This window comes from Macrobrachium nipponense, chromosome 28 (assembly GCF_015104395.2).
Source record: "Macrobrachium nipponense isolate FS-2020 chromosome 28, ASM1510439v2, whole genome shotgun sequence".
NCBI lineage: Eukaryota > Metazoa > Arthropoda > Malacostraca > Decapoda > Palaemonidae > Macrobrachium > Macrobrachium nipponense.
Genome location: NC_087217.1, coordinates 38,039,729 through 38,055,086, shown reverse-complemented (window position 1 = coordinate 38,055,086; position 15,358 = coordinate 38,039,729). Strand labels below are relative to the sequence as shown.

At 37.1% G+C, this 15,358-nt stretch overlaps 1 protein-coding gene across 1 annotated transcript in view; it reads right to left on the bottom strand.

The window, feature by feature from the left end:
- LOC135201669 (uncharacterized) overlaps positions 1–2,680 on the bottom strand; it is a 13,284-nt gene extending 10,604 nt beyond the window's left edge. The window contains exon 1 of the mRNA XM_064230783.1: positions 2,601–2,680. Coding sequence (XP_064086853.1) covers positions 2,601–2,672 — 72 coding nt within the window. The 5' untranslated portion in view covers positions 2,673–2,680. The remainder of the gene's footprint in view (positions 1–2,600) is intronic.
- Positions 2,681–15,358: the final 12,678 nt, after the last annotated feature.

The window sequence follows — 15,358 nt, the reverse complement described above, 5'->3', positions numbered from 1 at the left end:
AGTGCCCACTGGAAATACTTTCTGATGGAACGAGAATACTACTGACAGCCTGAAATTCCAGATGTCTGATTTACCTATCCTTCCCAGTTATTGCTCTTTCTGTGTCTTTTATTAGAAAAAGTTTTCAGATGCAAAATAATGCCACCGAAATAAATAAAGAATTTTATAATTATCTATATTCGTTTTCTATGATACGAATGGAAATTTTATTATTTAACTGAATTAATTGCTTAACAATTTTTTTGCGTGCAGAGTAGAAGGAACGCGTAATACATAGCAACACGTCAGCAGTTTGTAAACCACAGGAAAGAAATCGTAAAGGTTATCCTATAAGGCTTCAGCATCCGCTCTAGAGAACGCCTTGCGCCAACCGTTAAAAGCGAGTACGATACTCTGGGGTCACTTTCTTATAGTTCACTCCCACGGTCGCCAAACCCCACATCGACCAAGAGGCGGTTTCAGAAAGACAGCTGATATAGGATTCGCACATTGTAGCACTTATTGCTGAGACTGATGACAATGAACGCCTTCGACACCATTCGTTACAAGGTCAAAACAGCCAAAGAGACATCCTGGTGTAGCGTATGCCCAGTGACGTCATTCTTTACCCTGGCAAACAACTTCTGTCTGCGGGTGGGAGGCGATGCACCCTTATTGCTGAGTAATCTGTTTATATTTCTAATAGCTATTCATTTACATATGTACTTATTTATTTGTGCATGCTGACAGTATATTGAAATCAATACAAGTGCTTTCTCATTTTCCCAGACAGTAACGACATTCACGTAACCACGGCGATGTTATATTGCTACTATTACAATGATCGCAATCATAGTTTTACCACGTCGCTAACTACCACTTGCATCTTTATTTAAATGTCGTTGAGGGATAAGCCTGAATTAAATATGAAATAAAGGAAAGGAAAATAGTTAAATTTTTTTCTTACTATTTCAAGGCCTTTCTGTTGACCGCTTTCACTCTTTTCCTAGTTCATGTCCTTGGACAGCAAGCACCTACGGTTACACATGAACGCATCTGTTATATATGCGCATGAGTACCTCCAAGTGTTTTCAAAAAACAGAATTTGAGGGTAGTAATTATCTTCATCCTTTTCACCGGTCATCCAACAACCGCTTCAGAGAATAAAGGATGTTCCAAGTCAAGTAAAAGACTGAAGATTAAGATCTTTGCATTGAAACCATGACGAACCATTTTCATGACATTCAGTGGTGAATTCTCACCCATTCACCTTACTGTACTCAATCATAATTGTTCCAAATGAAGGACTGGAAATCATTTTACTGTCGAAAAGTTGCTTATCTGTGGCATATCCATGTATGAAGAGAACATTAGGATTTACTTCAGATGTTTTACGTAAGAGAAATAATCTATCTTTCCGTACTGGGTAACATTAGTATTTGGTTTATGTTCTTTAAAGTCCATTGATGTTATTATTGCAGAATGTGCACGGATTCATTCAATGTCTTATAACTACTATTTAAAATACGATAAAAGTGCCAAATGGTGATTTTTCCCTTTATCATAGATAGTGGATGACCAGATATTACACAAGACAGAAATTCAGAAACAGGACGGGCCCACGTTCGAGGACAGCCGTCATTTTGACTTTACGAAAGAACTGAAAGGACGGCAGGAAATTAAAAAATTTGTTCCGAATCATTCCGACAGATTTTGGTTCATACCTTGGTCATTAAGAAATTGAGTTTTCCAACCTTCTGAAAACCTGTAAACTTCATACAAACCCAAGAGGGTCGACGACGCAATTCTGAGAGCAACGTCGAAATTATTCTAAAAATATAGTTTTGTAAACACGCAATCACAGCGTAAGACCCGCTGTGGAGGATACAGGAATACGTTGTCTTCGCTCCGTATCCCCGCCAATGAGAAGAAAAGATAGGACATGAAGTATATATTTGTACTCTGGTGCGTGTGTACTCAGTAACATTCATAAGTATATACATATAATTATATGTATGCATGTGTGTGATATAGTATATATATATATATATATATATATATATATATATATATATATATATATATATATATATGTGTGTGTGTGTGTGTGTGTGTGTGTGTGTGTGTGTACTTGGATAGGTAATCTCCCATAAAAATACACTCAGCGAGATACAAACGGTTTTGGGTTGATCCCTCTAAGTGTCTGTGCACGCGTCATATGTCACTATTTCCGCTCTTCTATTTAAATAGGTTTCCACTTTAGCCTCTCATTACAATATTGAGGAAGCGAAAAATATGCACCAACACTTGTTTCAGGAAAGCGATTTTGCTATGGCAATAACGTTAATGGTTATTTTCTTCGCATTATTTCTGTGTACAACCCATAAAATAACATTTTGCAATAATAAATAGTGCATGCGGAAATCAGTAATTCTTTGCAACGAATAAAAGAAATCCAAGATCTAAACTAATCGCTGATATTCTTAATTTCTGATAAGTGAAATGAACAAGCACCGCCAAGGCGGAAAGACTCCTAGGTAGGAATGAACACAATGATTTGATCACTCAGAAGAAATCGAAGATTAAAAGTCTGTGAGACACAGCGCACTAGAGACACTCACAGAAGACCACATATCTGCTCTGTTTGTCCGGGGTGACTGGGGCACTGAACGTTCACCAGACAACGGCACCATATATATACATTCACACACACTCACACACACACACTGCCATGTGGTACCACCTCACCTTGACCCCCCTCGCTCTTGCTCTCTCTCTCTCTCTCTCTCTCTCTCTCTGTCGACTTAGTTTTAAGCGTTTATATATCTTCTGGAATGGACGACTCCAGTCATTACACTAAGGATTGCTCGCCCCTTGACCTTCTCCATCCTGAATGCTGTCCACTACAGTTGAATGACAATCAGGACCATAATTCAGTCCTTAAGTCAGCGAAGACCTTAATGATCTTAACGGAATGTGTCTGTATCGTCCTTTCCTCACAGAGTATTCGAACTCGGAGCCCTTCATTGGTGAAATTTGCATCATAATCTGTCTGTCTGTCTGTCTGTCTGTCTCTCTCTCTATATATATATATATATATATATATATATATAATATATATATATATATATATATATATGAATATTCTAAAGAATATATCATAACATTTAACACGCTCCTCCTTGAGATTAAATCCTAAAACCGTTATTCCGCTAAGCGAGCGTAATTCCGGAGCTTACAAGTAGAGAGATGATTTCAGGGTCTCCTTTTATATTTTAGAAATCAAAATAAATATCAAAGAGTAATTAAAATTGAAGACTATATATCATTCTCGTGTTGCCAGTCAATACATTTCACGTTGATCGGTGAAACCATATTTGCGTAGACAGATTTACGCAGATAAATACTTGCATGTGTGCGCGCACATATCCCCTGTACTCTGAAGGGTTACATACAAGGAACATACATACATACATACATACATACCACTGGCGACGACCTCGGCGGGAAATCCATCTGGGAAGGGAAACGAGACGACCAACCCACTGGGCAAGAAGTCCGCCTCAGTTAACCTTCACAGGTATTGTCTGTGGCTGTTCGGTTCCGACTTCGACCAACGCCCCCTAACCAACCCCCCCTTACCCTCTCTCTCTCTCTCTCTCTCTCTCTCTCTCATTCTGGTGTTCTAGTAATGTCAGAACTTATGAAAATGAACTCTCCTTGTGGAAGCGAGTTCTCGACAAATGTTCATGAATCACTTGGAAATGAAGCCGTCAACAACGCAAAACTGACTGAAAGACTTCGGCTGTGTAGTTATCCTGGATAAATGTCCATTCGTTGTTTCCGTATAATACATTGGGTAAAAAACATTGCCTTATGCTAAGTGAATACCTTTCAAGGTCACTACCCTGCTTTTCATCAAGAAATACGGAAATGCCTTCGAAAGCTTAAGGAACTCACTCGCCGAAACTAGTTTGATCCGCCGAAGAAGCTTCTTTTCGCGTTCGGTGAAAAAGGAGGATCATTGAGAGTTAGTTTCTATGACTCATTTCTTATTCTGTCAAAGACGACGATATGGCAGGATCGAAACCTGGTCTAGGCGACCTTATCCTAAGGCCTAAGCACAGAGACGCACCGACCCTCCCGAAGCTCTGACTGGGGGACCTCTTCAATTTGCATCACTTGTATGGGACAGGGTGAGAGAAGTCGGACCCTGCAGGAGCGACTGCAAGTTCAGCTTTGGAGTCCTTTTCCAATAGACCACCGTTGCTACTCACAGCAAAAAAATAAATAAATAGAGAAAGAAATATATATATAAAATCTGAAATAACTTTGTATTCCATTACAGAAAGCTTTTCTTTGTTTTACATATATAGAATCTATCGATAACAGCCATAGCAAGAGCATTTTACAGACAACGAGTATTCACTAATAAATTATTAGTGAGTTTTCTTGTGTGCTTCAATAAAAAATATCGATGTAAAATGGGTTCTTCTATACTTAAATACATATACCACTCAACAGTTTCTAAGTCTTACAAAATAAGGTAATTATATTAAGCTTGTTAACTACCTGGTCTTTGTTCTATTTCAGTAAAGTATTCGGTGATAACTTCACTGAATATCGATTGAGGCTTCCAGCTGTTTCTCTGACGAAGTTACTCGTCTGGAGTAGATATGACAAATGATGTTTTAGCTCCGTTTAAACAAAACACGGTCATCAGACTGCACATTATTCTCTTACCTGGCAGACAGAGGTAGGCTTGCATAACTAAAAAAAAAAAATGATTTTCTTGACAGAGGAAATTAAGAGCAATTTATGTCAGATTCTTCTTTCGCGAGTGATGGAGAAAACTCTAGATATATCCACGATACTCTTAGGGTCATCTCCTTTCATTCTATGGACGTAGAGGGATGTATTAGGGGATTCCCAGTGAGAGAGCAACATTTTCTAAGCACAAGTTATCTCTCTCTCTCTCTCTCTCTCTCTCTCTCTCTCTCTCTCTGCCCACTTGGCTCTCTGTTTTATCGTTCTATCCTAACCTCCACCAGAATGTGAAAAGCCGAGATGAAATAAGCTTGGTCATGTATGTAAATTAAATGACCACGAAGCACAACAAGCACAGTTGTCTTTCACGACGTACATAGCACCAACGGAAATTTGCGAAAGGATATATGGAGAATATGTCAAGGTATTTTTTTTCACGTTTGCAGTAAGTCACGGTCTTCTTTAGGTACACCGACGTATCTATAAGTATTGAGTTATGTGCAATAATAAAATAATAATAATAATAATAATAATAATAATAAACACTTCATTATTAAAAGGAATAATATAAGGTAGTCTAGATGGTCGATTTCGAATGTGTGCTAACTGAAACTCGGGTTCGCTTCAGGACGAGACCCTTAGGCACGTTCTAGGTATACCTAGACCGTGCCCTTAGGAACAGGACAAAGGTCATTAATCGGGAGTCAAACGTGCCTTTGTGGAGAATTTCTACCCTCCAGGCATTTGTTAAGATGACTGCGAGAAAAGATCTCACAGGACTGAAATCGGCTGGGAAAGTTGCACTACTACTTGACTATTACAAGGGTTGTAGCAGGACTACCGTTATGAAAATGGTTGCCGATAACCCTTTCTCCCGTTTTTCTGAGAAGTCGATTTTAGAAAGAATTCACTCAGGAAGGTCCTCAAACAATTTACCTACACTGGAAAGCTGCAAATGAAAATAAAGCTGGTTTCATCGTTCAACTGTTTTCAGTTGTAATAAGGGAAAGGAAGTGTGCTTCGGAAAATTGTTTTTGGAGACTGACATGAGCTTTGCCGACAGCTGGGAAGAGAGATCCGGATGGGGTTTCCCATTAGTCGTTCGAAGGAGGTCTACGTACTTTCTTTCCACTCATCCCGTTATGAGATTTTTCCGTTCAAAATACATTTTCCCAGACGAGCTGAAATGATGTAATAAAGTCACAGTTTTCCGAAAGTCATTACAACCTCAGATTACACGAATGCAGGCTATTCTCAGCCTTAATACTAGTATGTGCTCTCCCAGGCTACAAAAAAGTTCAGCTGTAAATCCCACCTTCTTCCTTCTATTATCTTTCATACTTTTGCTTATTTCGGGCTACGGTTAGAAAATGGTATGGATCACCGTTCTTTTGGCCTTTGCACACACAACACGCGCGTATGTACAAACACACACACACATATATGTATATAAAACTATATATACTTATATGAATACATCAATATAAAACTATACGCACGTGTACATATCTCAATACAAATTTGTATAGCGTCCTTCTGACACTTGTTTTATATTTTTTTCTCTTGTTAAACATGAAAGCAATTGAAAGAAACACGGGGAAGTGGTGGAATCGATTCTGGAGGAACATAAAGTAAAAGCAAAATGTGTTGTTGTGACTTGTGAAATTTTTTGACTCATCATTTATCCCCATTGTTCCTTAACGACGTCCCAAAGAGGAAAACATGAAAATATCATTCTAATTTCCTGTTAATTTTGATTTGTTACCTGTCTTACTTAAGACACCAACCTTAAGCCGATAACGACTTCCCATTTCGAGGAAGGTAGCTGAATTATGGGACCTCAGCCCCCTCACCGCCATTGTGCGAAGTCCCTAGTCAAATTTCACGAAATTCACTTGAAGGGATCACCCCTCACATGTGTGGTCTCCATGATCTGACCTCGCACCCTACCCTTCTTTTCGCATTGCTTTGCACCTGCACCTCCGTCCTCTCGCCGTACCCTTTCAAGCTAAAGTAGCACCTCTTTGTACTCTTTCCTCCATACTCTTCTCTGCTGGCGTTTCAGTGACTTTTTCGGGTACCTGCTAGAATTAGCGGTAGAGACCAAAGGACCGTGGGATGTGGCCCCTGTTTTGACAGATGTCAGACAATACACTTCCGGCAACACCCCAACTAGGTATACTACCCTATCAAATCGCATTTCGCCCTAGCCAGTTATCACAGCAGTTAGCCAGACGAAGCGGTATCACATCCAAGTCTGACGACACAGCAACCTGCTCCAGTATGCTGAAGTTATGGTGAGTATCTACAGCTAGTGAACATGTGCCTGGTGATGAGCAACCTTCCATTTGTTCCCTGGTGAAGAAATGCAAGGGGTGAAGTGCTTCTGCTGACGCCCTGACCCAAATCTACGCATATCTTGTTAACGGACAAAGGTAATTGAATTTGCAGTTAATTTGTTGGCTTTCACCTACTATTCCTTGCACTCATTCCATGCTCCAAACAGATCTGTTCTCACGATCCTATTATTCCGTCTCCTTCAGAGATTCCAGTGATATTTGACTGTGCAATTGTGATATTGTGAAGTCATTGTGGAAGTGTTATTAGTTCTGTGTTGGTCGTGCTAACAGTAATTTCGTTATATTAGCATTTCATTTAATATTTGATGTAGTTTCATTTAAGCATCGCTCAGTTACATAAAATTTCCAGTTGTTAGTCTCTGTGTTACAGCGTTACCTGCTTTGCAAATTTGTGAAGACTTCCCTCCCTTTGTGTGCCGTCTTCTGTAGTTCAACAGTACCACTCAACATTAATGCCAGTACCATTCTTGGGAAAATATTCCTGAGATTTCAGTGGGATAATCCTATCTTACAGTGCTCCCCCCTATGTATGTATTTACTATTATCAAGAATTCTAGCCTTGTTCCATGCTCCATTTAGATTTAGTGATTTTTGCTTGCAACTCAGTGGCACACTTGTTTTTGATATTGTACATAATATTCATTAGTGATACAGTGCCACGGAGCCAGTGAGAGTTCTTGTGATTTTATTCTCCTGATTACCTTAGTGAATTATACTTCAATCCTTTTTAAAGTAATTTAAGGAGATTTGCTTGGGGTGGGGGTGGGGTGGGGGGGGGGGTTTGGAGGGGAGGTGGGTGGACATTATCTTTATGATATTTATATTCTTTTGTTTATGTTTTTCTGGTAGTTCCCAACGGGCTTGTACTAAAAACGCCTTTGCAAAGGTGGATACATGCCGAGTTAAAATTTACTCTTGGGGTTCACTATGAAAGATTAATGTGACTTTTTTTTCCTGTAACATTTTTTCCTGTGACATTTTACCAGGATTCGGAATATCATCCCAGAAAGCAATTCTAATGTTTATTTTCTTGGTGGAAGTGCCTCGGGTAGCATCTGGGTATCTAACCTTTAGCTTGTTTATTAGAATATTGTAAGCGATATATTCCCAGTTTCTGTCTGAATAACATCTGGATTTCATGTTCCATAAGAATGTAATTTATATAAAGCAATCCAGTCATTCCAAAACGACTTATCAACCCATATCTGCCAGAGTTAAAGAATCTCCTGAAGTCACGTGTCGCAGACGACACTGAGGGCCGTATTTTCAAACTATCACCTTCACTGTTCGATGAAGAGCCTGCTCAGGAAATCCATTCGTGAAGCGGTATTATAAAAACATAGGGGAAGCGCTTTCATGGAGAGGAACTGTACAGGATGGCTGCTATGCCAGATGTGGTAAACAAACATTCCATTCGGATCGGAAGACTGAAGACTGTTGCTCTAATTCTATACCACTTTATGCATATATATTATATATATATATATATATATATACATACAATATATATATATATATATATATATATATTATATATTATTATATATATATATACATTGCCGTAAAGCTGGAGGAAGGCATGAAAGGAGTTGTCCGTGAAAGCGCTTGTTCAATTACTTTCGTTTCTTCCTCCAGCTGTACGACAGCATGAAATATCGCATGGTTTAGCGATAGTTCGTCAATATATATATATATATATATATATATATATATATATATATATATATATATATATATATGCAGAAGCCAGGTACTATGTCGTACCTAAGTAAATGGGGATGCAATCCACAATGAAGTAAAATCCTCCTGTAGTTTAAAATATATATTTCTGTACAGGATTAAAGCTTTCGACCATCAACTGTGGTCTTGTTCACTAAACTACAAGAGGATTTTACTTCATTGTGGATTGTATCCCCATATATATATATATATATATATATATATATATATATATATATATATATATATATATAAACTTTATGACTTACACAATTGTTTTGTGCATTAATACAATCACTACAGCAGAGTCCAGCTGGCTTTACAGCTAAGTCCTCCTACTGATTATGTCACGACCAATCCTTGAAGGTGATTGGTTGGAAATAGTTTCGAAAAGTTCGTTAATCTGTGGTTCTTTTCATCTTCATATATTTTGCAATAGTTGTTTTGCCGAAGTAAAATACGTTCCGCTGATTTTAATATAATCCAAGAGGAGGTGAAAGACGATTCTGTTACTGCTTTGAAGTTTACACACCTGGTAGCCAGGAACTTGGGAACGTGAGGCCATTTAAGTAAAAAGACAGTCTTTTACAAGAATGCAAATAAGATCATTTGTATTGAAGTACTGAACAAAATTTGACTACAAAAATATTTGGCATGTATTATACGTTCCAATACTTACATTAGTTATGCGGTCCTCTTTTAATTTTACAATAAATATACAAAGAGGTTAGCGAAGAGATGGTCATGGCTCTCTCTTCGTTTCCCATAATTTTCATCCTCAATTCATCTTCGTCCTCGGGACGACGAGCTGCTTCGTAGCACAATAATACCATTTCAGCCGCGAATGGCTTTTTCATCGAAGATGTCAGTTTTAAAATATGGTCCTGAGTATAACCGAAATGATAAATGCAGGCCTGCGTCGAAGTAACCTCCATTCATTCACGCACGAATGAATGGGCTATTCATACCTCATTTTTAACAAGTCGCTATGACTTATCTGTGCGACAGTCTGTACCGTCTACAAAACAACCACATTCACATACTGACGTCCAACGATCCGCCCACTTTTCTACAAGTCTTACCAAAAATGGCATTTTTAAAGTAGAACCAGTTCCCCCAGATTTTCTCAAAGTAAAATCTTACACCGCAGCCTGCCCTGTGAATATACGTATATATATAATATATATATATATTATATATATATATATATATATATATATATATATATGTATATATATATATATATATACTATATATATATATATATATTATATATATATATATAAAAGTAATATATATATATATATAAGATCCTCACGTGAAAATGAAAGATGGGGGTACCAAGACTTTCAACTTTTGTTCCAAAGTCATCTTCGGGGTATATATATACTAAAAAATAAAAAAATAAAAACATACACAAAAAAGCAATATGAGGTCGCAAATAACAATAAGACAAGTCAACAACCTATTTAAGTATGTAAATAAACATTGTTCAAAACAATAAACGTACTTGGCAGAAATATGCAGTTACTACAAATATCTAACAACTCGTTCAACTTTTAAATCATCAAGAATAAAGCTTTTCAACAATTCGTCCATCTTAAAAGACCATCGCTCATGTTCATGTTGCTAAAAGGACTGATGAGGCATCCTTCAACTAACAATCTGTCATGCATTGATGAACTTCTAAAAATGACTCCAGCTGAATTCCAGTCTATAGGGTGTTCAAAGTATCTCACGTGACAAAAAATGACACTTGAACTCTTTTCAACACGTACACCCAGTTTCAAACGCGGTGTCGCCCCGCCAGGCCTGGCTCAGAGAGATCATACCCTTCTTGCCCTGAAAGAGGCTCACGTTTAAACAACCAGTACATAGTTAGAATGGTTCGAATGGAAGCAGGAGGAAAATTACGGTAATCACACAAAGAAATGCAATAATGAATGAAATATATATGGGCAAAGAGAGAGAGAGAGAGAGAGAGAGAGAGAGAGAGAGAGAGAGCTTTTATTCCTGTTTAGTCATTAATTTGATGGGTATACTTGAGACCTTGTGCTTTAAGAAACATGTTTTCATATATTTTTCGGAAAATAATTATTATGAAATCTTATCACATCGTATTGCTTTAAATCGTTATCACATTTTCTAAATAAAAATGCCTTAAATATTATTGGAACCTACTATTCATATGAATATTATTCAGACGAAAATATCCTTTTTAATTATCCTATAAGCAGCTGTATTTTCTCTCTCTCTCTCTCTCATTCTGTCCTCCGTCTTATATCGTCTGGATTGACTATTTAAATAATGTTGGATGTTTGATATGTTATTTGGATGTGTCCAAGGATCACAAAACCGTTAATGGCTACTCTACCAACTTGTGCTAGGCTGAATCTATATTTGCCCTAGATTGACTGGACTATAATTACCTGTATTGCTAATAATATACGAATCTGGTCACAAAGATGTTACACACCAGATTTGTAGCCATGGGTTGTATAAGGCATCAAAGCATCAATTTTGCAAGGATATTATTTTATTATTCTATGCTAAGAATACGTTACTGGATATGCTAATCTAGTACTACAGGATTTGTATTTATGGCATAACTTAGTTGAGTTACCAGTATTTGAATGTGATGGGCCACTTGCCTCCACCCTTCACAACCATCTAGGCTACTTATAAAAAGTATTATATTGTTTTCGAAACTCTTTGTGAAAATAAATTATGTGAAATGAAATGCAGTGAAATGTGAGCATTGGAGCATTAATATAATGATGGTGGGGTATAAAGTATGTAGTAGGTGTTGCAAAACCATATACTATTAACATATTATTCAGTGCCTCAAATTATTTGGTGACAGTCATTAGACCTGGGCAGATCGGTCACGTCTTAGCTAACCGTCCCCCCACCCCCCTCACAGCCATCCCCGCCACCCCAACCCCACCCTCCGGCTCACGCTTGCTCACTCACTCTGCCTTTATTCGTGGCTTCAGCAGCTAATATCCAACACACCTTGTTGGTGTTCCCCCTCCAAGCTATTCAAGAAACCCACCACTTTCGATATATCCTGTTCATTAGTCTTTTACATAGCCATGTTTTTATTTTTTTTTTTTTGTAATGAAAAATTGTAAACATTTGTAAAATATAATGGCGTATGAAATACTGTCATCTGAGTATTATTTTACCTTCCAAAAACATCCAAAAGAAACAATCTCATAATAACTGTAAGACATTGAAATCCCGAACAAGAGGAGGTGCGAGGATAGGAGGGGGTTATAGGTGATGGGGGACAGTTGATATTGTGTGACCTTAATTTAAGTCTTGACGGGTTTGCTTATCAACATTTATAAGGTAATGATAGTAATACCTTTACTGATAGCAGTTAATATCAATGATTCTAAGTCGCCATCACGACTGGCACATAGCATTATAGGGTTACTGAGATCACCTTTGTATATCTGGTTCATGTCTGTAACTATCGTTTACGTTATGAATCCTGGTTTTCCCACGAGGTGACGTGCCACACACAGTTGCGAGTGCTGTGGAAAAGCTTCAAAACATTGGCAGATGCTTTGGGTGGTGGAACGAGACAAAGCATACGCAAACATAACATTATCAAGCCTTATCGGCGAGAGCATGGGTGCGTGTAAGTTGACCTGGTTGGCCAGAAGTTGTATGATCATGACGTCAGAAAAATGCAGTCGAGTGTATGTCGGTTTGTGTGCCAAACAGAGCTTGTCCATGGAAAGTTCCAGAACATTGCGTGTGTATTTGTGTATCCATCGGAAAGAATGAATACGTAATGTATTCCCTAGTGTAGGGGAAATGAGGTATTAGATGTCAGACATTTGTAGTGATTTACCGGTGAGATAGCCTGAAGGTGGCGCTAGAAGATCCATCGACATTGTAATGTGAACTTTGGAAAAACCTGTGAATTTTACAGATACTCTGAAGGGAGTTAAGTGCAGTGCCCGCACTTAGTTTTCTTTGTACTCTATTTCACCACAGAAAATGAATTCTCTAATTGACAATTTTGTTTGGGGAAATACTGATGGGTTTTAACAATGAGAATAGTGTGTGACATGTTTTTTTTAGTCACGATAGCTATTAGAGTAATTGTGTTTTCATGGTTTTGGGATTTTAAATTCATTTTCCTTGATTTTTATGTTAATTCTTTTGGGGAAATAAAGATTCTATTTTTGTATCTCTGAGTTTAGTTTAACCCTAGATTTGATAACTTGATTTTGCTGCAGAATTACCAGTCCGGGGAGAGGCCAAGGTAGGTTGAGTTAATAATTAATAATTTCTTTCCTTTTAATTAGAACAGGGTCCATTAGCCCTTAGGGGTTTAGTACCGTCAGTGGACCTCATGTGGTGCACTGCAGGCATTACTTTAGGCTCTTTGCAGCGTGGCTTCGGCCGTTAACTGCAACCACTTTCGTTCCTTTTACTGTACCTCCGTTCATTTTCTCTTTCTTCATCTTACTTTCCACCCTCTCCTAACACGTGATTCATTATGCAACTGCGAGGGTTTCCTCCTGTTACACCTTTCATAACTTTTACTGTCAATTTCCATTTAAGAGCTGAATGACCTTATAGGTCCCAGTGCTTGGCCTTTGGCCTAAATTCTGTATTCAACTCAACAGGGCCCATTGGACCCTGTAAACACACACACACACACACACACACACACACACACACACACACACACACATATATATATATATATATAATTGTATAGGAAAACCCACACAATTTTGTTTTGCACTTACCTGTGAAAGTAACAGCCACCAAGATCTCTCTCTCTCTCTCTCTCCTCTCTCTCTCTCTCTCTCTCTCACAGAACCCTGTAACTAATTCTTAGGCGTGGAAACCAAAACTTATCTTACAAAAATACTTTATTTAGTAAAGCTAAAATACAGCAAGTTAAAAGCACGGTAAATAAGAAAAAGGCTTAATAACAAAAGAAATATAAATGTTAAATGAATATCTTCCCCACCGAAAAAATCATCTTAGCAACCACCAAAATCATAATTGGGATTCCTACCCATTTCAGCCACATATTCTGTTTAGCCACCATTAAAGTGTGTGTTATTAGTCCCAGTTCCTTTTAAATGACCCCTCATTACAATAACTTCAAAAAGCACCGATAATAAAAATGATATAAAGGATAAAATACTAAAACAACAGTAATAATGGTGGGCCTCTACAGTGTTAATTAAAGTATTTGAAAACACCATTCCAGCAAGGAATCAGAGCTTGGAATTTCTACTGTCTGACTGCCATAGTTTCTTTCACAGCAATGAAATACATTTCACCAAAGGCCTTGGTACCAAGCGATTTCACAACACACGTCCATTTAACACACCCAGAAATTCGATTAAATACTGACAAAATGTTCTCGAAGTTTCGATCCACAAGAGAGAGAGAAAATTCCAACAGAACACATGTTGCTGACGTCTGCTAGACATGTATTCACAGGTACCTACCTGTACCGCAAGTGCTGAATTAGCAGAGAATGCTATGACAGGTGCTTAATCAACAAACACCCAAGCTACATATCTTCCACCTGCAAATCTCCTGAACGTTGTAAAATTTCGTATGTTGCAAAAACATCTGCACCAATTTCACAAACAAACCACACACAGATATTCTTAGCCTACATATATCTTTATATGTATATAAATATATGTATATATATATATATATATATATATATATATTATATATATATATATATATATATATATATATGTACCTATATATATATATATATATATATATATATATATAGATATAGATATACCTTTATATGTAAATATATATATATATATATAGCTACTATATATATATATATATATATATATATATATAGATATATATATATACAAGTATATATAAATATATATTATATATATAGCTACATTATATATATATATATATATATATATATATATAATCCCTTTATATATAATATATATATATATATAGATTATATATTTATTTGGATTTCTTCACCAATACCATGTCTCTCATTTACTTAGTGATCAAGTCCACAGGAGATGGACGAAAGCTTTAAGCTTTGTATATGTTTCCATAAATACATTTTATCTCGATAAACAAGGATATTATTGTGGATCCTTCTATTGATTTCTTAGAAGCACAATATGGTGTTTTTATATTGCATATATATATATATATATATATATTATATATATATATATATATATATTATATATTTGTATCATTTATATATTCATAGTTTTGGAGACTGCACAAACCTCCTCGACCTCGGTAGCGTTGTAGTGCTTTTGTCTGCATGTAGCCATTATATAAGTCATATCACATTTCTGTGATTCATATACATATATCGAGCTACAAATGGTCTTTAATATCTAATTCGCTCTACCTCGGAATTAATATATTTTCATATACATTTAACCGAAGGAGAGCGTTTTAGGCGATAAGAGATTTGCTGGCTCACAGGCGCGAACCATCGACACCTTCAAATCCAGGACGACAGGGAAGTC